At 36.2% G+C, this 26306-nt stretch overlaps 3 protein-coding genes across 3 annotated transcripts; 2 read left to right on the top strand and 1 right to left on the bottom strand.

Moving 5' to 3' along the window:
* Positions 1 to 854: 854 nt before the first annotated feature.
* On the bottom strand, positions 855 to 3761 carry Art3 (arginine methyltransferase 3). The gene has a single exon (XM_034984590.2). The coding sequence runs from the start codon at positions 3622 to 3624 to the stop codon at positions 2065 to 2067; it is 1560 nt and encodes a 519-aa protein (XP_034840481.1). The 5' UTR covers positions 3625 to 3761; the 3' UTR covers positions 855 to 2064.
* A 316-nt stretch (positions 3762 to 4077) lies between these two features.
* Oseg5 (intraflagellar transport protein Oseg5) lies at positions 4078 to 11272 on the top strand. Its single transcript, XM_034984578.2, has 14 exons — positions 4078 to 4248; positions 4324 to 4491; positions 4955 to 5061; positions 6010 to 6188; positions 6367 to 6456; positions 7200 to 7337; positions 8062 to 8186; positions 8566 to 8814; positions 8899 to 9059; positions 9245 to 9454; positions 9912 to 10056; positions 10502 to 10655; positions 10948 to 11088; positions 11165 to 11272. The coding sequence occupies exons 1-14, from the start codon at positions 4154 to 4156 to the stop codon at positions 11195 to 11197; spliced, it is 1995 nt and encodes a 664-aa protein (XP_034840469.1). The 5' UTR covers positions 4078 to 4153; the 3' UTR covers positions 11198 to 11272.
* A 644-nt stretch (positions 11273 to 11916) lies between these two features.
* On the top strand, positions 11917 to 24007 carry LOC117983271 (carbohydrate sulfotransferase 11). Its single transcript, XM_034969762.2, has 4 exons — positions 11917 to 12642; positions 13522 to 13779; positions 15491 to 15695; positions 22484 to 24007. The coding sequence occupies exons 1-4, from the start codon at positions 12391 to 12393 to the stop codon at positions 22711 to 22713; spliced, it is 945 nt and encodes a 314-aa protein (XP_034825653.1). The 5' UTR covers positions 11917 to 12390; the 3' UTR covers positions 22714 to 24007.
* Positions 24008 to 26306: the final 2299 nt, after the last annotated feature.

Raw genomic sequence — 26306 nt, 5'->3', positions numbered from 1 at the left:
CTCAACTCCTCAACCCTGATGCTGTAATTAAAATGAAGGCATGCAATTCCTTAAATTGCATGCCTAAATCGCGGTGATCGCAAGGAATTTTTAAAGAATCATCCGTTTAAATGTTTTTACGAAATTTGGTACAGAGATACCTTGCATTCCAAGGAAGGGCTACACTACAGAGAGGCTGCCTTTTGTCCTGGAAAATCAAAAGTTCCCACGGGATTTTTAGGGCATCAGCTAGTTGTAAATAAAATAGGTATTTAAAAATAAATTTTACAAAGGCAATAAAGATCACTTAAAAATACTAAATTAACGATTAAGATTGCAAAAAATTATAATAATGCTAAGTACTAGGTTTTGTCCCACTAGAGACTTGTGGCCGGTTAGGTATATTGTGATGGGAGGGGACAGTCACTTTTAGGGAAAAAACTAGTCTTACACGTAATTTTCTGATTCTGTATTTGTATAGCAGAGAATTAAGTAAATATTATTTAAATACACAGCTATTTACACCTAACTTGTCATTTGTCTTTTTCTAGCAAATGTTTTCTTCCCTATACCTACTTACCTATTACCTATGTCCACTATTAATTGATCACATCTCTAATTTAATCTCAATATTATATACGCTATTTTTATTAAATGTAATTCTTTTTCTACTTGTAAATAATTAGAATCTAAACACCTTGAAATATATGTAAAATATTTGGAAAATGAAATAAAGATTTTCGTAGAAACTGTCTTTCTTTTACCTACACCTAACACAGCCACAGAATGGTTAAAGCCTTACTAGTCATATTATGAAGATTAGTAACTGCCAAAATGTTGACCTGACATAATAATGGAGAAAATCAAATAATAAATTTCATTTATAAAATATTTATTTCATCAACTGAAATAATATCAGGCATTAAAGATTCCACAGGTGGTTTATTGCATAATATTATACAAGAATCAAACTGGTAACATGTACCTACATCATTTTAATATCCTAGTTTCAAAATATACGCCAATAAGCAAAGAATACATTATGGTTATTTGAACTGTACCATAAGTGAATCACACTTTAAAAAAAAATTAAACTTAGGGTTTAAAATAGCTAATACTAAAATAATATACAGTACTAAGTTGTTTTACAGCATTAACTAAGCTAAGTTTAACTTTTCATTTTACACTATTTTTATTTTTTTACTTTTTGATGGTCACCCTTCTCAGTACATAATTAGGCCGCGATTACACCTGTAAGTTTTACTCGCGTAAGTAGCTTAAACGACAAACTTACTAATGTAAACACTCTTATAAGTATAAGTAAGTTTTGTTGTCAATTAACAAAATTATGCAAGCTACTTACGTGAGTAAAACTTACAGGTCTAATCGCAGCCTGAAATAACTTTTATACTCACGCATAACTGTTTGCCTTGCTAGAAGAAATGTAATATAATACATTATGATATATCACAAAATATTACAAGCTACTATGTCATTGAAAGTTAAACTTTCTATAATATTAAGTGTACATAGCTAAAAGATTATGACTACAATTCAGACGAACTTAATAAGTTATAACTTGTGTATATATTAATTAGGACAGAATATTGAGAGAGATAGAAAGGGATATTTCATTTTAGGGTTCCATACCCTAAGCTATTGCGAGGTACAGTATATTTGAAAACCTAAATCCATGAAAATGAAGTTCTCTAGTAAAAATAAGTCTAAAATCCGTCAATTGCGTGTAGGACTCGCACATGAAGGGTTCCATACCATCTTCTTACAAGAAATAACACTAATTTGTCAATTTCATGGTGGCCATTTTAAATTTTTTATTATTTGTTTGTTAAAGCGGCAATAGAAATACATGTTTTGTAAAAAAATCAACTGTCTATTATGCTTCATGAGATCGAGCCTGATGACAACAGATGGACGGACAGCGGAGTCTTAGTAATAGGCTCCCGTTGCCCACCTATAGGTACGGAACCATAGCAGAGAGATTCTATTTCAAATTACTATCAACTAATTATATCATAACACATTTTCATTTAAAACTAGTTCATAGTACATAATTATTAAATTTGCTTAGCTGAGTATAAACTTATGACTCTTTCCAAAGATATTTATTAATACGGAAAGCCCTCTGACATCTGTTTTCAGTCTACTGCAAGTGATTGTACCCTCAATAACATCACCCTTTTTAACCTCTTTACAATCTCTGAAAAAGAATAATGTATGCTTCCAATGTGTAGGGGTTTCATGTGGACCCGTCGTAAATGAGACAGTGTGAGGAAGCTCAAAGAATGTATCGAAATAACCAACTAAAGATGTCACAAATCCATCACTTATCATAGGTAATTTGAATTCTGATGTAAAGTTTACTACATCAGTGTTACAAGTATACAAATCAATGTCTTTAACAATACAAGGCTCAGATATTATGTGTTGAGATGGTACTATATCTACGCTTGCTTCTCTAACCACCTCAGATTTCATACAATTCATTTTATATCCGTACACATCTGACCAGAACTCTATTAACTTCTTATGCGTGTCTACATCTCCATTTGCAACTAGGCTTATATTACATCTATTAGGTAACAACAGTCCTCCGGGGTTCAAGCAATGATCTCTGGCATATATTACACTGTCTAACATCCCTTCAAAAAGTAGAAAGTAACCCATCCATTCTGACACAACTAAATCAACTTTTTCATCCAACTTTGTGTTTTCAAGCCTGCCTTTTACTGTTTTAATAACATATTCTAGTTTATTTTCCCTAATGATATCCATAGCGTGGTATATTACTTGGGATTGATCCAACGCGTAGACCTTTTTAGCTCCCGCTGTCGCTGCAAACATAGATAGTATTCCTGTACCACATCCTAAATCAAGTACAATTTTATCTTGAAAACTGCTTCTGTTGTTTAATATCGCATCTTTATAGCTTTGTGTGCGGACCTTGTCAGATAACATGTCATAGTGAATACCGAAATGTGCATAGCTATTGAAATATCCATCATCAATTTCTAAAGGAACTTTTGATACACAATCTACGATTAATGTACTATCATCTATGTTATTTGCTGATCCTCCATCCACAATAGATTTCATTGATACCTGCATCTTACTCATGTCTTCTTTAGCCATTTGGAGGTGAGTCTGACTTTCCTTTAACTGCTCAGTCAACATTTGTATAGTCCTCTGCAGTTCAATGAAATGTGCTTGAGATAATGTTACTAGACCATTTTCTACATTTGCATGATAAGTTTTTGGAGAACTTGGCTTCTCTGTCAAGGAATCGAAATCAAACATCAACCACTCGTCGTTTCCTACAGGCTTCAAATACTTTTCGTCGTCCCAAAGCGACTTATCAGCGCTCATGATATCCTCTGAAGTTGACTTATGAGTTTTGATGTAATTTATTAACTTTATGTAAGAATAACAGTCCATATTGAACTTGATTTTAAGGGTGCTTAAGTTAAATCCATGTACCTTCTCGCAATGAACCACAGTTTCGTCGATATTCGGAAAAACGTTTGAGCAAAATAAGCATGTCACTGGCGTATCGTTATTCTCCATTTCTTGCCACTCATCCTCTTGATATTGCTCATCGTCGGAACTGAGATCCGGCACGTCAGACATTCTGTTTTCAATACTTTATCACGTTTAAATTCAGTTAATATAATACAATTTTCACTTATTTTTCGATTTTAAGTTTCAAAACCATTCAAAACCATGTGGTTAAAGTAAAGTATGTAGGTATAGGTAAACTAAATCACAACTAAATATTTAATGACATTAATGACATTGACGTCAACTTGACAACTGAAACAAAGTCAAAATAGTGTTTCCATCTTTTCACGATCTTTTCCAAATTAAATGAACGAATGACTGAATGATCATAATTATTTAATTTTATTAATATTAAGTAAAACGAATGCGAATTATTCATTTTAATTCTTTTTTCAATCGTTGTTTTTATATTAAAGCCAAGTAATTGTTAAGCCAAAAGAACAACAATGCGTCACTAGATATTTTTAAAACCTTTTTAATATTAAATGTTGCTAGCACAACAGCTGGTGTTCACTATTTGGCCTTAATTTTGTTTTCCGGTTGTCTTGGTAACAACTTTCAAACACTGCGAAAGTAAAAAGAAACATTGTGAATCAAAATGAAATTGAAAATATCCTTTTTTAAAGAACCAAAACATGTTGGAGTTGTTTCTTGTGTTAGTTGGAATAACACCGAAGATGTATTTTCATGCGGGTACGGGGTACCTATGGCTTATGTACTTAATTCAATATTTATTTCGCTTTCTTGTACATTCTCTATGATTTTCAGAGATGACCATAAGCTCCTGAAATGGAACCTTGTAAATGGTGAATGTCTTGCTGTAGCCACGTTACCGGAAGATTTTTATCCTACATGTATGCATTTATTTCCAAAAATAAACGTTGGAGGAAACAAGCACCAGCAAGATGTTATTTTGATTGCATGTGCTGATGGCAAGTAAGTTCCAGAACAAACAGACGAACCCTAATTAAATATTAGGATCCAAGATATTACCTATTATAAAACTCCAGATAGGCAAAACATTCGTATTTTAAAAAGTGAAGACAAAATTCGTGTACTTGTGTTGAATACATGATCGTTTCTTCTCGTTCGATCTTTCGAATACACGATTTTTCTGTAAAACGTCATCTACGAGCATGCATCAAACAAGCTGGCCCGTTACCAGTTTGTAGTAATCGTTGATTAGAATGATTAACTTTTAAGATTCTAGAAGATTAACTTATAAGATTAACTTAGAAGATAAATTCAGAGAGACATTCCGGCTGTGTGAGGCCAGCCTTATAGATTTCTTGTTCTTCTTCCTCACCTTATTCCACGCTTCGTGGGGTCGGTACAATATGTCTTCTTTTTCCACTCACTTTTGCCGGATGACAACGCATTATCCACTCCTTTTTTATAGGTTTCATATTGTAAATAACAATGGTCGCATAGAAAAAAGTGTTACGGCACATCAAGGCGCATGCTTAGCTGCACAATGGAGTCCTGATGGAGCTGGACTTTTAACGGGTAAACTGTTGTTCCGTTCATCCATACTAATATTATAAATGCGAAAGTGTGTCTGTCTGTCCGTCTGTCTGTCTGTCTGTCTGTCTGCTAACCTTTCACGGCCCATCCGTTCAATCGATTTTGACGAAATTTGGTATAAAGATAGCTTGCATCCCGGGGAAGGACATAGGCTACTTTTCATCCCGGAAAATCAAAGAGTTCCCACGGGATTTTTGAAAACCGAAATCCACGCGGACGAAGTCACGGGCATCATCTAGTTCTCTATAATTTTGATAAGATAGAGGAAGACGCAAGAGCCGCCAAATATAATTTAATCCTCATCAACTGTCCAAAGTTCTAGGACACGGCAGTAATTTTAAATGATGAAAACAAGAAGGTTTTTGAAATGTAGAGAGGATAGTAAGACGATCAAAACTTCATTGGACCCTGACCAGTCGTAGTATTACTATGGCGGTATGTTTGAGAGTGCTAGAGATACGCAGATTTCTCACGTAAATTACTTTAACCAAAGAATATTAACGACAATTTTCAATTAAAATAACATGACGTAGGTACCTAAGATTATAATATAATCTTAGGTACCTACGTCCTATATATTATATAGGAAACGTAGGTACGAATTAAATATAGAACTTATTTAGTAATTATCACCACTATATTATCATCTTACAAATTAAAATTTTGACCATCAGTAAGCGTAAAATTTTACCTATTCAGCCCCCCAATTGTGTAAGAATAACCATTTCATGGCTATCGCAATCGTCAAGAAATTCTGCCCTTTGATTGGTTGATTCGCTGTTTACATTTTTTCACAGCCAATCAAAGGGCAGAATTCTTGACGATTGCGATAGCCATGAAATGGTTATTCTTACACAATTGGGGGGCTGAATAAATAATTTTTCCTATAACGTTTCCTATATTTACCTAATTCATTCAATAATCTTTTAGCGGGTGAAGATGGCTTCGTGAAGATTTGGTCCCGTAATGGTCTTTTACGTTCTGTAGTAATACAATCAGATGAGCCATGTTATAGCGCTATTTGGAACCCTGACAATAGCTCTATCCTGTACACAAAAGGAAATTCACTTATGATAAAACACTTAAACTCTACCTCTAAGGTGACAAAGGTAGGCATGAAGTACAGTCAGCAACAAAGCTAGATTTGCACCCGCCAGCACAAGCCACTATGGACGGGTGTGAACCTAGGTTTGTTGCTGACTGTACTATGAAATAATAATTTAGGCGATTGATGTAGCAACGTATTTTTTTGCGTTAACTAAACATTCTTTTACAATGCTGTTACAGTGGAAAGCACATGATGGTATTATTTTATGCATAGCTTGGAATGCAAATAACAATTTGATTATATCTGGCTCTGAAGATGGATTTTCAAAGGTTAGAAGAAATATTTGTGTGTATATAAATCTACTGTTTGGTTAAATATTAGATTCGCGTCTTTGTACATTTTAATCTGCAATAAAATCATTACGTTCCGGTTAATTATGACATAATTGAACGAATAATAAGAACATAAACTATAATTTTAAGATTTAAGAAGAAAATAGGTAGATTGAGAGGTTTTTACTGATATTTCCGTCGGTTGTACCAGATCCTTCTTTCCACGCACATGCAAACTGTGGAATTAACTTCCATCGGCGGTGTTCCCAGAAGATTACAACTTGGGATTGTTCAAGGGGCGGACCAACGAATTTCTAAAAGGCCGGCAACCCGCCTGCTCGTTTGCTCGCTATCTCTATTAAATAAATTTTTCCTAAATTAGATTCTTAAGATTGGTGATTGTAATGTTGTTTTAATAAAATTTTACCTTACCTTTATCCACCTCTCATTAGGTGGAACCCACCTTAGCGGATGCATTTTTTATTTCGCCATTTGACTCCTTTTGACTTGCTCAATTTTGAAATAAGTATCTTAGATTGACGATGATTCAGATGTCAGTGATAATAACTAGGCCAGTAATGTGCACTCCAAGGTACAGTCAGCAACAAAGCTAGGTATGCACCCTTCTATAGTCGCTTGTACTGGCGGGTGCAAATCTTGCTTTGTTGCTGACCGTACAAAAAAATTACTCACATGCTATAATATACTGATTATTATTGAAGGTTAAATTTTACTTGTAGATTTGGGATTCATTCGGTCAACAAATTTCGGTGAGCGTGAAACACGATCAGCCAATAACAAGTGTTAGCTGGTCACCGGCTGGCGATATGTTCATAATCGGCAGCTATAATTTGATACGTCTTTGCAATGCAAATGGTGTAAGTTAAAAATGATAAATTAATATTTCCAAACTAAAAACTTAATTCAAGATTTGAAATGTATCTCATCTATCTTCTATCTAAATATATAAAAGGAAAAGGCGACTGACTGACTGACTGACTGAGTGACTGATCTATTAACACACAGCTCAAACTATTGGACGGATCGGACTGAAATTTGGCATGCAGATAGCTATTATGACGTAGGCATCCGCTAAGAAAGGATTTTTGAAAATTCAACTAAGGGGATGAAATAGCAGTTTCAAATTCATGTAGGTCACGCGGATGAAGTTGCGGGAATAAGCTAGTAACATATAAGTCAAGAGACATATTTACTGAATGGCCTATCTGGACATAACCACTTTGAAAATAAGCAAAAGAGGTATTTGTCAAACTTTCTTATTAGATTCGATCAACATATTAACTGAGTTTGTCTAAAGAACTGTGATAATGTTATAGAATAGAATAGAATATATTTTTATTCAAGTAAACTTTTACAAGTGCTTTTGAATCGTCAACTAGTTTAATTTACCTTACTGCTGGTTCGGAATGCCGTATTATCAGGGTATACCTATCATATTCAATCAATGCATCTCTGATCATTTCCATAAATGCTATCGTATTATTTTCAATGCCTCATGAATTATTTTCAGAAAGCATTTCAGTTCAGTTTTTATATAATACTAGAACATCACTGCGTGTTTCCTATAAAAATACTTTTCAGTGGTCTCACTGCCTGGAACGTCCATCAACTGGCAGCATTTACAGCACTGCTTGGTCCTCCGATGGCACTCAGTTAGCTGCAGCATGTGCTAACGGGCACGTCTTGTTTGCACATATTATTGACAGGTTCTATAACTTTGACATAATAATATTATGATCCTTGAATAATTTATGAGCCAAAAACTGTACCCATATTCCTACCTTCCTTCTTTCCTTCACTTGATCGTTCCAAATATTTACGCCTAAAATCTAACCAAAATGCTACTTTAGACGCTGCTGGGCCGATTATTTCTCTCTATTTAATTTCTGAGGTCATGACCTCTTTCTGTTTTTCACATAATTGTAAGTTTTCTTGGGATGTGGTGGGTTCCCAGATCCTTCCTCATACAGCCGCATAAAGAAAATTCGAATGTTTTTGGTATGGAAAAAATACCAAAACACAAAATCCTGTAAACTTTTAAAACGTTCTTTAGTGTGTAAAGGTTAATCTCTCAAATGGTTTCAGGGAATATACCTGGAAGAATTATGCATGTACGCAAATCGGGCGAAAAGTTGTCGCCATTAAAGACATTCTTACCGATCAGAATGACCAACTCGATTATCCTGACAGAGTTATACAGATCGCATTAGGTTTCAACCACTTGGTCATAGCTACGGTGAAACAGTGTTTCATACACAAGTTGTCCTCATGGAATACACCTGTTACATTTGATCTCAAGGAAGGAACTATTAGCATGATTTTGCTAGCAGAGAGGTAATGTATATTCCCCAGAGCGGTGAGGTCTGAGAATTCAAGAGATTCATCCAAAACTGTAATTTAAATAAATTGACATTTCAGATGTATGTGTGTAATAGAACGAGCTGGTATCTCCATATACAGTTATATGGGACGGCTACTTGCAAGTCCTAGATCTGGATCACGACCAGAAACTTTAGGGAGAGCTGCAGTATCTTTGGGGCCGGACTCTTTGGCTGTTATTGATCAAACCGATAGAAAAAGTACTATTTTTTTATTAGTTCTTGGTCCTTCCTCAAGTAAAGTCAGCAACAAAGTTAAGTATGCATCTGCCCATAGTCACTTGTACTGGCGAGTGCAAACCTAGCTTTGTTGCTGACCCTACAAAAATGTTTTCTTATTAGTTCTTTGTCATTCCTCGTAAAATTTAAATGTTTGACATTTTCAGCAATTCACGTGTTTGATTTACCAACTGGATTAATTGTAAGAAGTTCTGCTGATAATACAGTGACAAAACTGATTCATAAAATGACAGTATCGAGTATTGAACTAAGTCAAACTGGGCCAATCAGTGAAAGACAACTTGCTTTGATGGATTACAATAGGGATTTGTATGTTGTCACAGTTAAAGATCCAAAATCAAAGTTTATAAAGTTAGGCAAGTATGACTCTTTTATACTTCACGAAAATGATTTAATAAAATATGATATAGTTAGGTACTTAGTATACCTAAGATTTAAGTATAATATGATTTCATTGAGACGGCTCCTAAAGTATGGTGCGGGTTTCGGAAATGTGACACTTTACCTTAAAACAAGAAATTCAACATTGCTGTCACCTACTCCCAAAATGCACCCTACTTCACGTGCCCTCTCATTCAAGAGATACGCCTATAGTTAGATCAATGGCCTCAATTTATAAGAAAACAAAAAGTAACCAAGTTAAAACATAACAAAGTTTGAAATAACCTTGATTACTAACCTTGATTACTTCATTGAAGGAAACAGAAATTTTCTTTGCTGTACTAACAATAAGATCATATATTTTAAAAGAATAATTGCCAAAATTGTTTTGTGGGAGGGTAGTTTTAACATGACGTCTGTAAATACTTTCAGGGTCTCAAGTACTAAGTATAGTATGGAGCGCGGACACAGAGCTCCTAGTGGGATTACGAGCAAACTCTGCTGTCGCTTGGTGTTGCACTCGAGCTGCTACACAACCTGACTGGCTCGCTCTTACTACTGTCAGCAAGGAAATAACGTATGTGATGTGACTGATTTAAGGAAAATGAAAGCTTGATGAACAGTAGCAAAGTCAAGCTTTGTTTCACTTATTTTTGTTGCCACATTTTTATTAACTCTTTTTGTCTGTTTGCTTATCTGTTCGGTACAAATTTTTCAATCGATTTTAAACTAATTTTCCTTTTTAAACTTATTATAGAGCCAACGAGAGGTTGTAAGTATTTTTGACATATGTCAGTTACATACGAAATAATATTGTTTGCCCTCTTTCATGCCTCTTCCACACATTATTTTTGATATCTCAAAACATCTAAAACGCAATCCCTTGTTTGCTCTACAATAGCTATAATATAGAATTCTGAAAGAAGCCATGGAAAATAGGACTTTTTAGTTACGTCAAGAAAAATTTATTTTTCTTGATAAACTATATAAAATTGTTTTTATATACCTTACATCATTTTCAGTGACCTAGGCCGGAATCCCAGCGTGCTAAGTGTAGAAGAAGGCGTTGCATGTATCTGCCGTGGTAATGGGTCTCTATTGCACGTTTCGCTTGCCGCCTTCCCTGAGAAACTCTTAAAACACGTTGCAGCTAATATGTGGCAGGATGCGTTACACGTAATAATCCAAACATATTATTGTAAAAAAATTGTTTGTGTATTCGTTCATTCGCGTTACTATACATTTACGTGTCTTTAAAATAGTGTTGAGCGCCCTCCAACATGATGGATTGACGATAACAATAAATGAAAAGGGTGGTGGGTGGTGACTGAATGAGGAAGGCTGAGGACCTGGTGTGGTGGCACTCATTATGGAAGGATTATATTATGGACGTCCATAGTCTGTCGACGATGTAGATGATGATGAAGGGAAATGTTTAAAAAAAAGTGTATCAAGTTCTTTGTTACAGCTTTGCAGGACGGTAGAAGATGAGACACTGTGGGCATGTCTAGCCGTTTTAGCCTGGCAACACAATCAGCTTGCGGTTGCTGAGGAAGCTTTTGCTTTGATACGACAATACTATCAAGTCTGTTACATACAGCATTTGAGAGTAGGTTTTTTTAACATTACTTTCTTTTAAGTACATTATTTTAAATAGAAGCCATTAACGACTATTTTATTTACAGAGTTCGATTCCAGAGAAGCTATCAACTAATTAAGTGAACAAAGAAAAATCAACTGTAATAATAATTGTTATAGAATTTATTACTAGCCTTTATTATAATAAACAAAACAAACATAAATAACGCCGGTACCTACTTTTTATTCCTCGCGCGATGAGTGTTGTGTTACGTTGAAGCCCTCCAAGTACCTGCAGAATTAATATGGTCATGGATACTTGTTAGTTACCTTCAAGTTTTTGAATGAATAAACGGTGTAACGGTGGTACACAGGCCCAGTCTTATAATCTGTGGGCCCTCTTGTGGGCCCAGTCCACCAACTGAACTTCTTGGTTTTACTCTACCATGGTTTCACAGTTCACACTCATTAACTTTGCACATTGCGGAATAAAAAAGTACAGTGCAACCGTTTAGAGTTGAAATTTACTAAAACCGTTAAGAGTTGGAACTAAAATGTTTTATATGGAATATGGATCTACCCTAATTAATGTCAATGCTGTTAAAGAAAAACATATTTTAATTTAGGTGGGTGTTTTAGCAATTTACAGGCTTATTTGTACGCAAAATACCAAATAACAGCCACATTACCAACAACACGATTCTCAAAATTAGTGATCGTGAAGTTACAAACGCTTTGGCCGAAAGTCAAGCTCAGTGTATTACTTTACTCTATGGTCAAGCTCACCAACTATTAACCACATTTGAGGACATAAAGCGTGTATCAGTATACCAATCATAGAGATACCAATGTAGGTACTCTGTGGCGTGGTGGCGTGTAGGTACCTACCTATTTCCGGCCTTTTTAATGCATGTTTGGAATTTCTGATTGCATTAAATCAAGCAAATTTCATTCATTCAGTAAGAAACCATTCGTTCACGTCATCAAATCTGTCATCTGCACAGACCAATAACATAAATACCTACCTAGTCATCTGTGGAAGTTGGGAAGTGGAACGAAGTGAACGTGAGTCGTGAACGCCGATTGCCGAACGTGTTTACGCGGTTTGCGATGTCGCGCTAAATAATTTCGCGAAAATAATTAATAAGAAAAGCGTGCGAAAATGCACAATAAATTTATCACTAAAACTAAATTTAAACTGTTAAATATTTTCGATATAAAATGAAATCCATGTGATTTCGAATTGAAATACCACGTGCCCCAAATAAAAAGTAGATTTCGTGATTCGCGAAAGTTTTTATTTTGCATCGCGGTACTAATGTAATGGCGAAAGATGCATTTCTCAGGCCGGAATGTTGTGTTGATTGTGAGTTTATTGTTCTGCGTCAGCGGAGGTGAAAATGATATCGATAGTGGACATTCCTTGGAGCTAACCCAGTCCTCGAATTTAGCTCGTCAAGAGCTCGTCCAAGAGACATGTAACCGACTCTCTTTGAATTGGAATTTGGACGATCTTGCCCCGAGCCTGTTGGAGCACATTTTAGTCGACGATGAGCACAAACTCCTCTATTGTTACGTTCCTAAGGTGAGCATGGTCAAGGTGAACTAGTAAATCTCGCAGAGTATATCGTATTCGTAGTTAACGTATTATCTGACGTTCTGCGAACTTTTGTCGATGTTAAAAATATAGAATGTAATTTATTTTGCTTATAATATTATGTACAATACCTACTAATATTAGTAATTACTAAGTCTCAGTTCGTTGAATGAAAACCATGAGGGAAACCTGCAATTATTTCAAGAGAATTCTGAGGTTTCTGTTATATTTATAGGTATCTCTTAAAAACATCTTTTTTATAGTTTGGAAAAGCAGGCCAGGCCTAAGATTAGTAGAAGTTAACTTTGTCAGGTTTCTGTCATCATAGATGCTGAATGTAGAAAGCTAAATGACTGACTGACTGATCTATCAACATTCAACGCACAGCTCAAACTACTGGACGAAACGGGCTGAAAGGCATTCAGATACATTATGTGACGTAGACATCCGTTAAAAAAGGATTTTTGAAAATTCAATCCCTAAGAGGTCTTTGAAATTTGTGTAGTCCACACTGACGAAGTCGCGGGCTTAAGCTAGTAAGTATTATAAATGTGAAAATGTTCATGTTTGTATATATGTTTTGTCTGTTCTCCATTTCCATTTCTCAGACATTAAAATTTTCACTGTTACTAAAAGGCTAAAAGATGAATTAACGGGTAAAATATACCCTTTCTTTTTGTGTTGTCTCTTAAGACATGATACATTTTATCCCAAAAACAACAGTTTCTGTAAGATTTTTAAACAAGCCTTAGTCAACATGGACTAATTTGCAGGGATTAACTAGTAATATATACTAATCTGCCTTTAGAGATTTTTAAAAAGTCGCATAACTAAATTACCAATAATAATATGAGCATTAATATACAGGTTGCATGCACAAACTGGAAAAGAATACTCATGATATTGGAAGGAAAATGGAATGACACAGATGTTCTCTCCGTTCCGGCGAGCCTCGCACATTCACCTGGAATGTTCAGAAACCTCAGTATGGTATCAATAGAAGAGAGAAATATCATGTTGGAAAATTATCACAAGATGATCATAGTCCGGAATCCATTTGAAAGGCTGTTATCCGCTTATAGGAATAAGTTGGAAGGGGATTTGCCCAGCGCTAAGTATTTTCAAGTATGTATTATTTTTTATAATTAAGTAAGTACCTACTTATATACTTAATATGAATTATCTGTGCAAATAAGTTAATGTAAGCTGTGATAGCCTATTGGTAGTTGTCGGCGTCCTATTTGGGGGGTCTGGGGTTTGATCTGAGGCATGCTTCTCTTAGAATTTGCTTTCCAAACCAACAGTAGAGTCCTGACATAATAGTTTCATCAGTATCACACAAGTTGTTTTGCATAAAATAAATACATTTCATTTAATAATTTCATTTTAAAGCTAGCCTTATTTTATTACTATACAAATCACGAGTGGAATGGTGCCAAGAAAACCTACTGGCTGCATTCATTTTTTATTTTACTAAGTAGCTAAGATCTGGGTTTGATGGAAGCCAATGATGACTAAGCCTTTTATTTCAAAATCTGAGAAACCAATGCTACCTATATTTAATATTTTGTAAGATTAGTTACCTACCTGTGGACATCTCGTAACTTTCGGGGAAAACCTTACCTTACATATCTTATGAAGCGAGTTGCGACAAGGTTACTATAAATTATAATTTATTCTTAGACCTTAGTTGTTCTACATGAAGTTGAAAACAACATTAAAAGTTAGTAAGTAGATTATTTAAAGAACTGTTGCATCACTATACAGCTACATACACTACTCCCAAAGACTCGTGTGACCTCATTTTTCGTAGCTCTAATAATTGATAACTATAAAACTGCTGATAAACTTGCATACGCAAAGATTGCATCAATCTACCATGTACCTGCTAAAAGCTGTGATAGCCTAGTGGTTAGGACGTCCGCTTTCTAATCAGAGGTCGGGGATTCGATCCCGGGCACGCACCTCTAACTTTTAAGAGTTATATGCGTTTTAAGTAATTAAATATCAACGGTGAAGGAAAACATCGTTAGGAAACCTGCTTGTGTGAATAGTCTACAATCCGCACATGGCCAGCTATGGCCAAAACCCTTCTCACTCTGAGAGGAGACCCGTGCTCTGTAGTGAGCCGGCTATGGGTTGATCATGATGATGATGGCCATGTACCTATAAGTCCGCGACAGGTCGAGATGACAATCGGGTTATGAGGCGGGGGGATCCCTAATACATCCGCACGTCCCCGCGCTCGCCCGCACCGGGTTAGCGCGGGGGCTGTGCGGGTGTGCGAGGCGTTCCCTAACCGATTGCAATGTCGACCTGTCGCGAACTTATAGGTAGTAGGTAGGTACTATTTTTGTCAAAAATTGTGTAAGTTCCTATTGTGCACTATACTGTCGTCCTTTTGTTAAAAAGCGGCTAACGCTAAAAAGCAGTTTTTGAGTTTGTTATCTCCGAAACCATGGGATTTTGAAAAACAGATTTTTCTAAAAATGTGTGCTACATAGGACCAAAGTTTTATTACACTTCACACTAATTTTATAAAGACGAAAATTTTCATTTGTTTGTCTTGTGTGTGTGTGTGTGTGTGTGTGTCTTTCACGCAAAAACTACTGGACGTATTTTGCTGAACTTTTTGATGGAGATAGCTTATGCCCTGACTTAACACATAGGCTACTTTTTATCCCAGCAAATCAAAGAGCTCCCGCGGGATTAAAAAAGAAACTTCCTATCCACGAGGATAAAGTCGCGAGTATCATCCCGAAGATAAATGATTTATCTTCTATTTCAGACATAAGTCTTTCATGTTTAATGTTTAAACCTATGTTATTTCTTTTAGGATCGTGTCGGCAGACGCATCATAAAGGCGTTCCGAGAAAATCCATCGAACGAGTCCTTAGAATACGGCCATGACGTCACATTCAAGGAGTTCGCGCTATTCCTGACGAACAAGTCGAGAGATCTGGCTGATATAGTGAACAACGAGCATTGGCAGCCAGTCACAACTCTGTGCCATCCATGCCTCATTAAATATACATTAGTTGGTGAGTTTGCAAATCAGTACCCTTATTATAAATGCCAAAGTGTTTGTTGGTTTGTCCTTCAATCACGTCGCAACGGTGCAACGGATTGGCGTGATTTTTTGCATGGATATAGACCAAGACCTGGAAAGTGACATAGGCGGACGAAGTCGCGGGCATCAGCTAGTATTTTATAAAATACTAGCTGATGCGCGCGAATTAGTCCGCGTGGACTTATGTTTTTAAAAAAGCCTGGGATAAAAGTTGTCTATGTCAATTTTCGGGACGCAAGCTACCTCTTTACCAAATTTCATAGGTATAAATCGGTTAAACGGATGGGCCTTTAAGAATGCCGTGGAAACTCTTTGATTTTCCGGGATAAAAAGTAACCTATTTCCATCCCCGGGATGTAAGCTATGTAAGTACCTACCAAATTTCATCAAAAACTGTTGGGTGGTGAAAAGCTAGCAGACAGACAGACAGACACACTTTCACATTTATAATGTATGGATATATATACATTATGTATAAGTCCCGCTAATTGCTAATGCGCGTGGCCGCCATTTTAGTCACGTCAGCACTAGACTGAAGTTTCGAGCTGATGACGTCATTTGACGTATATTTTTACTTAAATATACGTCAAATTACTTCAAAATTACGTCATTTCGATGATAATGAGACATGGTTCCAGCGCAATAGCAATTTGCGGGACTTATACCTATACATAATTTTTATGTTCCTTTTATTTAATTTATCTTCGTCATTGTCTTTTGTTACCCACTGTAAAAAAATCACACAATACATATTTACTTAAATACCTGCCTAGTAGCAGGTAGGTACAATGAGATAATAAAAAGCATACATTAAGAAGTAATAAAATTGATTAATTTTACCTTGACATCAAGTGGCCACGTACCTAACTCATAAATAAAGATGGACGCCAAATATTTATCAGCCTATCCATTGTTTTGTTTCTGGAATATTTTAAATAAACTGCGTAATCACAAAAAAAAAACAATTCGCGTTACAAACTATCAAAAAAATACATAGGTACCTAACTTCTACTTACCTACATTCTGAATACTGAAAAAATATCGATGCTAGTATTTTTGACTCTTATAGTCGACGCATTTTAAACTGAATCGTCGAGCTATCTGTCTGTTTCGCTCGGTCGTAGGTAAGTGCGAGCGAAACAGACAGATAACTCGACGACTCAGTTTAAAATGCGTCGACTTATAACAATTAACATATCTTCATCATCATCATCATCACCATCACCGGTCCACTACTGACCACGGGTCTCCTCTGAGAATGAGAACGGTTTTGGCCATAGTCCACTGCGCTGACCAAATGCGGATGAGCAGACTTCACACACTTTGAGAACATTAGAGACATGCAAGTTTCTTTAAGAAAATATTAAGCAAGTTATATTTAATTGCTAAAACCACACCTATAGACGCATATACCCCCGATCGCCAACCTTATAGGCAGTTGCTTAGCATAAAAGTCAGCCCACGCCCGTTCGGTACCCTCATTCCGCACATTGTCTTGATTACGTGACTTTTGAGTCCACCAATCACAACAAAGCATTCTCCCCTGTCCCCCGCCAACATTTTACGATTTTGTTTTCATGCAAAATTTTATATATGCGTACCTACTCTTGAGATTGAATTCTCTGTGGTTAAAACGCACTTCCGAAAAGTTAAAAATGCGTGCCCGGGATCGAGCCCCGGACAAAACCAATAGGCTAAGTAATAAATTAGAGAAAACAAATTAGAAAAATTATATAATCATCATCAACCGATAGACGTCCACTGCTGGACATAGGTCTCTTGTAGGGACTTCCACACGCCACGATCTTGCGCCGCCTGAATCCAGCGGCTCCCTGCGACTCGTCTGATGTCCGTCCACCTAGTGGGGGGTCTTCCAACGTTGCGTCTTCCGGTGCGAGGTCTCCATTCCAGCACCTTGGGACCCCAACGTCTATCGGTTGTACGATAATATAAATTATATACTTTGGTAAATAGGAACTATAATTTTCCCGTTATTAACCATGCTACGTCGACTACAGAGTAATTACATACCGTAATTTGAGACTTGACTCGAAACGTGATCTAATGATTATGCAGTTAAATTGGCATTAATTAATACTTTAATGTGTATAGTATTCTATGCTTCGGTGATCAGTTCATTTACTTATCCTCATCGTTTTAAGATCTATGTGCTTGAGTTTTTACTTTTTACTAAAAGAGATTTGACGATACAAATTACCTTTTAAAGACCTATTTAAATAAAGAACCTACTTCAGCCCTATAACTATAACAAATAGACTACGGAGTAGTAGAGTAGGCTGAGGTCTATAATGGATTAAAAGCCAGCGCGTGCCAGACCTTTGTTATTTTATAAAAGGTGAAAGCTGAGTATTGGCCCCCACACTGAAGGGAACGTTTGTTTGGATGTTTGTTTGGATCATGGTGGCTTTTGCACGTCAAAGTATAAAATTTAAACTTAAGTTAAAGGGTGTTTGGCAGGGGTTTCTACGACACTAAGTGTCTGGCAATGCATCACGTGATTTCTAATATTATTCCAAAGAAAACAAATTGGACTTTATACTTTGACGTTAGATTTTTTACAACTTTATTACCTGTTATCCATCATCAAAGTCACCATGAACCAAATAAACGTTCCTCCCAGTGTTGGGGACAATACGCAGCAAAGCTTTTATAAAATAACGAAGGTCTGGCACGCGCTGGTTCCCTCTCTATAAGCGTAGTTATTTTGACTTAGCTCAGAGCATAACTCGGGGCAAAGTCAAAGTATGCTCTATAGATCTCAATATTAAAGCTTAAGTTTTTAAAAGTTCTTTAACGAACTTTTAAAATCTTATTAGAATTAGGAAGAATATATGTATGTATCTATAAAAGCACACTGATTCCCATCATCAACTCAAAAATGCTCTATACGTAAATATAAAAATAATCCACAAGGTCACCGCAGCCGGTTTAACCGACAAAGATTGATGGTGATTGTTAAAATTATGTAATCTTCGGCGTATTAATGTTCACGCGATTCGCTTAATCTTTTCTCATTAGGTTAGATGTTCTTGGAATAGATACCTATAAAACTATTTACAGTGGAAACTCGATTAACCGGATTAATTGTTGGCGTTAGGGATTCGGCTAATCGAAAATCCGGATAATCGAATGTATAAAGAAAAGCGGGTTTTGTGCATATTAGGTATGAAGTTCACTATAATAGTATTTTCAATTTTCAAAGTAAGATAACTATACCAAGTGGGATATCATATGAAAAGGCTTAGCCTGTACATTCTAAAACAGATTTTTATTTACTTTTATGCATAATAGTTTTTGATTTATCGTACAAAATGGCGGAAAAAATACCCGAGTATGGAACCCTCGGTGCACGAGTCTGACTCGCACTTGGCCGAACAATTTTCGGTTGGTAGTCCGGATAATCGCGAATCCGTATAACTGATGGCCGGATAATCGAGTTTCTACTGTATATGTTTAACCGATGCCGATAAAGTTGCCTATGTCCTTCATCAGGATGCAAGCTATCGCTGTACCAAGTTTTGTCAAAATCGGTTGAATGAACGGATGGGCCGTGAAGAAGGCTAGCAGACAGACGGGGACATACCGACACACGCATTTATAATATTAGTAGATATAAATGATCTTGGAACTAAGCTCCCAACTCCCAAGCCATCGATAAATATAAAGTACTTATCGATATAGTACGGACCAATACATTATGTATAAGTTTTTCATAACCAATCATTAGACGTCATCGAAAAAACAGAGGCCTCTTTATAAATACAAACGGGTTTAGCGCAGACGATGTCAATCGATCGTTTAAATAATCTTAAAAATATAAGCTCAAAATTAAATCTATTGCGGATTTCCGCGATTCGTAAATTCGTAGATTTTATCTCATAATTATTATTTGGGTCATGTCCATTTCATGTTTTGAACGGAAATCCGAATTGTTATAAACTTTCATTTAATTACTTGCCTAATTTTAGCTCTTATGTGCTACTAGCAGTACCTACTTACTAGGGTGATTTCGTAAAACCTGCATCAATCATTATTACAATCTCAATTCTTGTGATTGGCTGAATTTGTGCTATTCTTGTTGCAACAATGCATTGTGAGCGAGCGTCAACCAATCAGAGGTGATTGCGATCGTGACATTGTAACTGTCATTCTATCGCAATCGCGCAGCTGTGCTACTACCCACTAGGTAGATGATACCCGCGAGTTGGTCATAAGGTTGTTTAACAATCTCGTGGTATTTTAAAACCTCAGCAAGTCGATTTTGTAAAACCTGCATCAATCATTATTACAATCTCAATTGTTGTCATTGACTGATTTTGTGCTATTCTTGTTGTAACAATGCATTGTAGCCATAGTGAGCGAGCATCAACCAATCCTCTGATTGGTTGATGATCACCCTCTGGTGATTGCGATTGTGACATTGTAGCTGTCATCCTACCGCAATCGAGCCGCTAATTTTCCGGGATAGAATTTGCCTATGTTCACTTTTCCAGGTTTTGAACTATATCCATTTCTGTATGTCTTTTTCATATACATGAGGGCGTTTGTGCACTCATTCGTGATTATACGGTTCCGTAAAAAAATACGAATCGAATGTACGTATTTTTATGACGGTCACTTCGAAGAATCACGGATACGAACCGAATATGGATGAGTGCAACGCCCTGACTCTGGCAAAACAAGCTGTGACCAGTTGGCAGCTGGTACACCTAAAAGCCAATCTTATCTGAAAATTGAACTAGGTATACCCCTTCAAAAATCCGTTTTGCCGCATGATTGAAGAACAAAACTAACAAACAAACATTTTCGCATTTATAATATTAGTAGTTAGGGATTATTATAGTTAGACAACGAGTAGGTATGTAGGCAGATAATAACAGAGCGCGCAGGTCAAGCCCCGTACAAACAACTTAAAAAATTCCACAGAGTTGGTACCTAGGTAATAAAACCATGGATTTGTATTATGTACCGTTATGAGATAAGACTGTTTCTTTTGACGATTTACTCGCTTTGCAGAATGTCAAGTTCCAGAGTCCACTTTCCCTGCCTATAACTTTAGTTCCTTCTTCCCCCAATGTCATCATTGGGGGAAGAAGGAACTAAAGTTATAGGTTATAGGTGTTCAAGTCCGCGATTCGTTTCAATAGTAAAAAATTCGTTTCCAGCATCAAGCTTATTTAAAACCACGGGATATAAATTATGCTATAGTACGACTGTTGCGAACGCCAATATTGACCAGACTATGACATAATTTATATCCCGTAGTGTGAAATCAGCGTTAGTCCTAGTCCTATCAGTGACCAGTGACCAGATCGTCTTTCGTTCAGCCTAAATACTATTCTTCTTACCATTGACTTCAGTCGTTATTTTGTCAGGCTTTAGTATTCAGAGCGCAAATCCATCTAGCTTCAGTCCGCCGTCAATTTTCCGGCTATATTGAGAGTTGAGATATCCATACGGGCTATACAGGTGTAACCAGAATGCTAGCAAAAACTTAGAGTTATTGTTATACTACCTAAACACAATCCAATACCAATAACCATTTGCCTCATTTTGTAGTTTTACTGATTTAGTATTTTTTAAACCCGCAATGTGTAGCCTGCAAAACTCGGGTCAACGCCCCGCCTACGACGCGGCATTGACTCCGAGTGGCCTACTTACGTAACGTTCGTTGACCTCTAGCGTCGGTCAGATGTTTTATTTGCAATATCGAAAAGTTTTACAAAATTATAGGATATTTTATATATTTTTTCGGGTTTTTTTTTGTGGTGTCCTCAGTATTCATCAGTACCTACTGTCACCTAGCGTTCTTCACATCCTGTATAATGTAATACCATTATTGGGTTACCAGGTCATAGAGTTGCAACGTTCACTTAGAACCTTCTTTCCAGTAAGTCCACTCCCTATTAAGCCCACAGGCCAGATTACCGGTATGACTAGAATTTAAACATGGTTCAAACTTCCAACCTAGATTACCCTACACGTCTTGTCCGTCAGCTATCTGCATTGCCTATATTTCTATATAGATTTAATTGTTTTGTTTGTTTCCTAAAATCTGGTAAGAAGTGAAAGTTTTATACCTAACTAGATGGTGCCCACGACTAGTCCGCGTAGATTTAGGTTTTTAAAAATCCCGTAGGAACTCTTCAATTTTCCGGGATAAAAAGTAGCCTATGTCCTTCCCCGTGCCCGAGATGTAAGCTAACTCTGTACCTTTCATCAAAATCGGTGAAACTGTTGGGCCGTGAAAAGCTATCTGACAGACAGACACATTTTTTTATCCCGGAAAAATGAAGAGTTCCCACAGGATATTTAAAAGCTTAAATCCACGCAGGCGTAGCCGCGAGCATCACCGGCTTCACCAGCTTAAAAGCCTATATTTTCGCTTCTAAAATATTCACTACCCTATTATACCTAGGTATTACCTATACACTTTCGCATTTGTAAAATGGACTAGCTGATGCCCGCGACTTCGTATGGATTCGTGCGTGGATTTAGGTCTTTAAAATCCCGTGGGAACTCTTTGATTTTTCGGCATAAAAAGTAGTCTATGTCACTCTCCAGGCGTGCTTAAAATACCCATGCAAAAAATCACGTCAATCTGTTGCTCCGTTGCGGCGTGATTGAAGGACAAACCAACAAACACTTTCGCAATTATAATAGGCGTAGTTGATGGATGGGCACTTAGCTTCAGCTAAGGTCAAGTACGGCTGTACTCATTTGAACATTTTGTTCCAGGTAAATACGAAACGCTACTAGATGACTCCCTGCTTGCTCTACATACGATAAACGCGTCGCACATCCAGTTCCCGCGCCTCGCGCACACTTCTGGCACCTCCGAAAAGCTGCGCAAGTATTTCTCACAACTAGACCTACCTCTAATAAGAAAACTGTACAAATTGTATAAATACGACTATAAGATATTTAATTATGATCTAGATAATATTGTTGGCTACGATCTTGGTTAGTTGTTGAGTTTGTACACTGCGCAGACTTACGACTAGACGGTCGCAGAATGCGTCAAGAAACTATTTACCGATTATACAGGTCAGTAGAGAAATATAGTCTCGATAAAGTACAACTACTTATGTGAGTTATCATAACAAGAACTCATACTCAATAGAACAGACTTTGCGTCCAGATGTTTCATGTCGTCTAAAATTTTACTCAAGTTAATTTGTACTCGAATAATAGGTACTTATTTTATTATAAGAAATATCTTGACTTACCGAAGACTGCAGGAGGCCAGGGCCCACAAGGGGTTTTATAGTGTCGCAAGATGATATTATATAAGAAATATCTTACTAGTTATTATAAAATAGTCTAAAGTCTTTTGTAGAAAATTACACATGCCTCGGTCTTACGCCACCTGGATCAGCGGCTCCCTGCAACTCGTTTGATATCATCTGTCCACCTATGGAGGTCTGTCAACGCTGCGCTTTTCGGTGCGAGATCGCCATTCCAACACCTTGGGACCCCAAGTCTATCGGTTCTTCGAACTATGTGGGGTCTATATCGGTCATTCTGGTTATTCTACGGATCTCCGTATTTCTGATTAACTAGTACTTAATACTTTGATTAATCACAACGAAGTACACTTTTGACCCAACAATTGCACACTTGCGACCGCAAAACGTACCGAGAAAGTATTTTGAATAACTTGTTTTTTATTGGATCGACTTACGTTGCGATAACCTTAACTCGAATGATATATTTTTTTGTTAATTTACCTACCTCTTATTTCAAATAGTATCATAATATATTATTTTTTGCTTTTATCACTAGGTCATCGGTCTTGACATTAAAATTTTGTAACCAGAAATCTCGAACACTTTTTCCTTATATTATAAACTTTTGCTTACGTATGTTACAAGAATAGTTTTATTCCGTCTCATACGATACAACTAACGTGTCTATGTCACAGGGAAAATCCCATTTTTGCCCGCAAGGCGCTTAAGAAAACCTAATTTAAAACAATATACATACTAGAAAATGAGGGCTTTTGTTATCGTAGCATCTAACTAAGGCTGAATTTTTAAGTGCACTTAGTCATAGACGCAAGTATACGGTGGCCTCTACGAACATAATAAATAAGCCACTATTGGGACCGATTCTCTTGTACACAATCTCTAAACTAAACTAAATTAACAGGTCTAAATCTAGTGCTATCCTTTCTGCAAGTAACATTATGACAGGGATAGTAATAGACTTAGACGTGTCATTTTAGTTTAGTTTAAAGATTGTGTACAAGAGAATCGGCCCCATTGTGGCTAATTCCTTTTTACACAATCTCTAAACTAAACTAAAATATCACGTCTAATTCTAGTGCTTTCCTTTTCCGCAAGCAACATTATGAAAGGGATAGCAATAGATTTAGACGTGATATTTTAGTTTAGAGATTGTGTACAAAGGAATTAGCCACATTGTCATGTTAAATTAGTATTTAGGTTTTAATTAATTAATGTTAAAAATTCCATTGTCATTCAGAAGCCCTATTTCACAATATTTTTATATTGTTTGATATCATGTCTGCATATCTTATTTAAATTTAACTTGAAAAGTTAAAAACATTTGTATTAAAGCTTTATTTGTAAGAATAAACTATACTAAATATTATTAAGTATATTTTATGAGATTGCATTGCACAAAAATCATGTCAATAATATTATCATATTATATAAAATATTATAAATAATTATTATATAATATAATCTTAGGCGTAAGTATCGTTAATAAAATTAGCTCTTAATTAAGTACTTAAGTGTATTCTTTTATATTGTTATAATATTATCAAATATTGAGTGGTACTAGACAGTGGTATAATGCGTAAAAAATAACTCCTCACGCGCCATTTTAACTTCTTTATTTTAACCGAAAAAAAAAACTTCGAATGAAAATTGTATTGAAAGTAGGCCTTCGCGAAGCTCATTGTTTTATTACTTTCTCCCCTTTAGCACATTATATTTTTTTTTTTGTCAAAGCATTATGAGTTCTTTCCAAACAACCGCCTATGGCCCGCGACTTTAGTTTTTTTTAAATCCCGTGGGATCTCTTTGATTTTTGAGATAAAAAGTAGCCTATGTTACTCTCCGTCTAACTATCTCTATTCTCTATGCCAAAAATCAAGTCGATTGGTTGCTTAGTTAAGGCGTGAAGATTCCTTCACGCCGTAACTAAGCAACCAATCGACATACAAGCAAACAAACACACTTTCGCATTTTTTATAATATTAGTATAGAATATATATATACATACAATCACCAATACATGAATGTTTTCAAATAATGATTTATGCAGAAAAAAAGCTTACAAATTTTATTTTTTAAGCCATTTTTTATTAGGCCTCTGCCAAAAGTTACTCTTTTTCGAAAAACAATACTTTGCAAAACTATTTTCTAACTTTTTTTTTATGATTTCGCATTTATTATTGTATACTGGCACATGGTAGGTATTGATTTAGGGTACTCATTAAAAATAAAAGGAGACAGTGTAAACGCCAGCCACAGCCAGCAGCTGTACCCGGCAACAAATATTGCACATCGATCTTTAGAAAGAGATACGGTTTCGCAGAGCGTTGTCTCTGTCGTTGAGACCGATGAAACGTCGAAACGTGCAATATTTCCTGCCGGGGATTGTAAGGGTTTCGAATATCTAGATAGGTAGGGCAATGCACGCACAACAGATGGAAACGTTTAAGTGCGGAAACCAGCCCAGAGCGAAGAAGAAAAAGAAGATCTAGATAGGTATCTGAAGCACAAAAATATTACATAATAATTTGCAACTAAGTTTACGTAAGTGGAAATTCCTATAAAATCAAGGTTTTTAGTAGCTACATAAAAATGAACTAGGCTGATTTGCGGTTTTTTACATAAAAACTGGATAAGTGCGTGTTAGAACATGCATATGGTAGGGTTCCGTAGCTCGTTTTATATTATGTACTAGTTGCTAAAAAAATTCTAGGCTTTAAAACTTTGTAAAAAAATAAATCCATACTAAGCTGGCTAGCTATAAATGCGAAAGTGTGTCTGTCTGTCTGTCTGTCTGCTAGCTTTTCACGGCCCAAGAGTTCAACCGATTTTGATGAAATTTAGTATAAAGTTAGCTTACATCCCGTGGAAGGACATGGGGCTACTTTTTATCCCGGAAAATTAAAGAGTTTCCACGTGATTTTAAAAAAAACCTAAATCCACGCGGATGAAGTCGCGGGCATCATCTAGTGGTAAATAAGTAGTTTTTTTTTCTAAAAACTGTCTAAGAAACCTAATAATAATAATAAGTAATTAAAATACCCATTCAATGATGGAGAGAGATTTAAACCAAAATATTTATTTCGGCTCTAGATTTCATGTTGAAGAACCCTGAATCCTACAAAAATTAAGATGCTATTTTTGGGCCAAGGGCGCCGAATGATCATTCATCACCGTCAAGGGTCACATTGGCCTTGACGATCGCGTGTTCGAAAGGGTTATAAGTTGTTTGACATTGGATCATCTTAATTCATTAGTTTGTGTTTTGTATTCTGTTCCCACATGATTATCATTATCAACCGATAGACGTCCAC

Source organism: Maniola hyperantus, chromosome 1 (genome assembly GCF_902806685.2).
Source record: "Maniola hyperantus chromosome 1, iAphHyp1.2, whole genome shotgun sequence".
NCBI lineage: Eukaryota > Metazoa > Arthropoda > Insecta > Lepidoptera > Nymphalidae > Maniola > Maniola hyperantus.
Note: the sequence above shows the minus strand (reverse complement) of the source record. Positions and strands in the feature narration are given on the sequence as shown.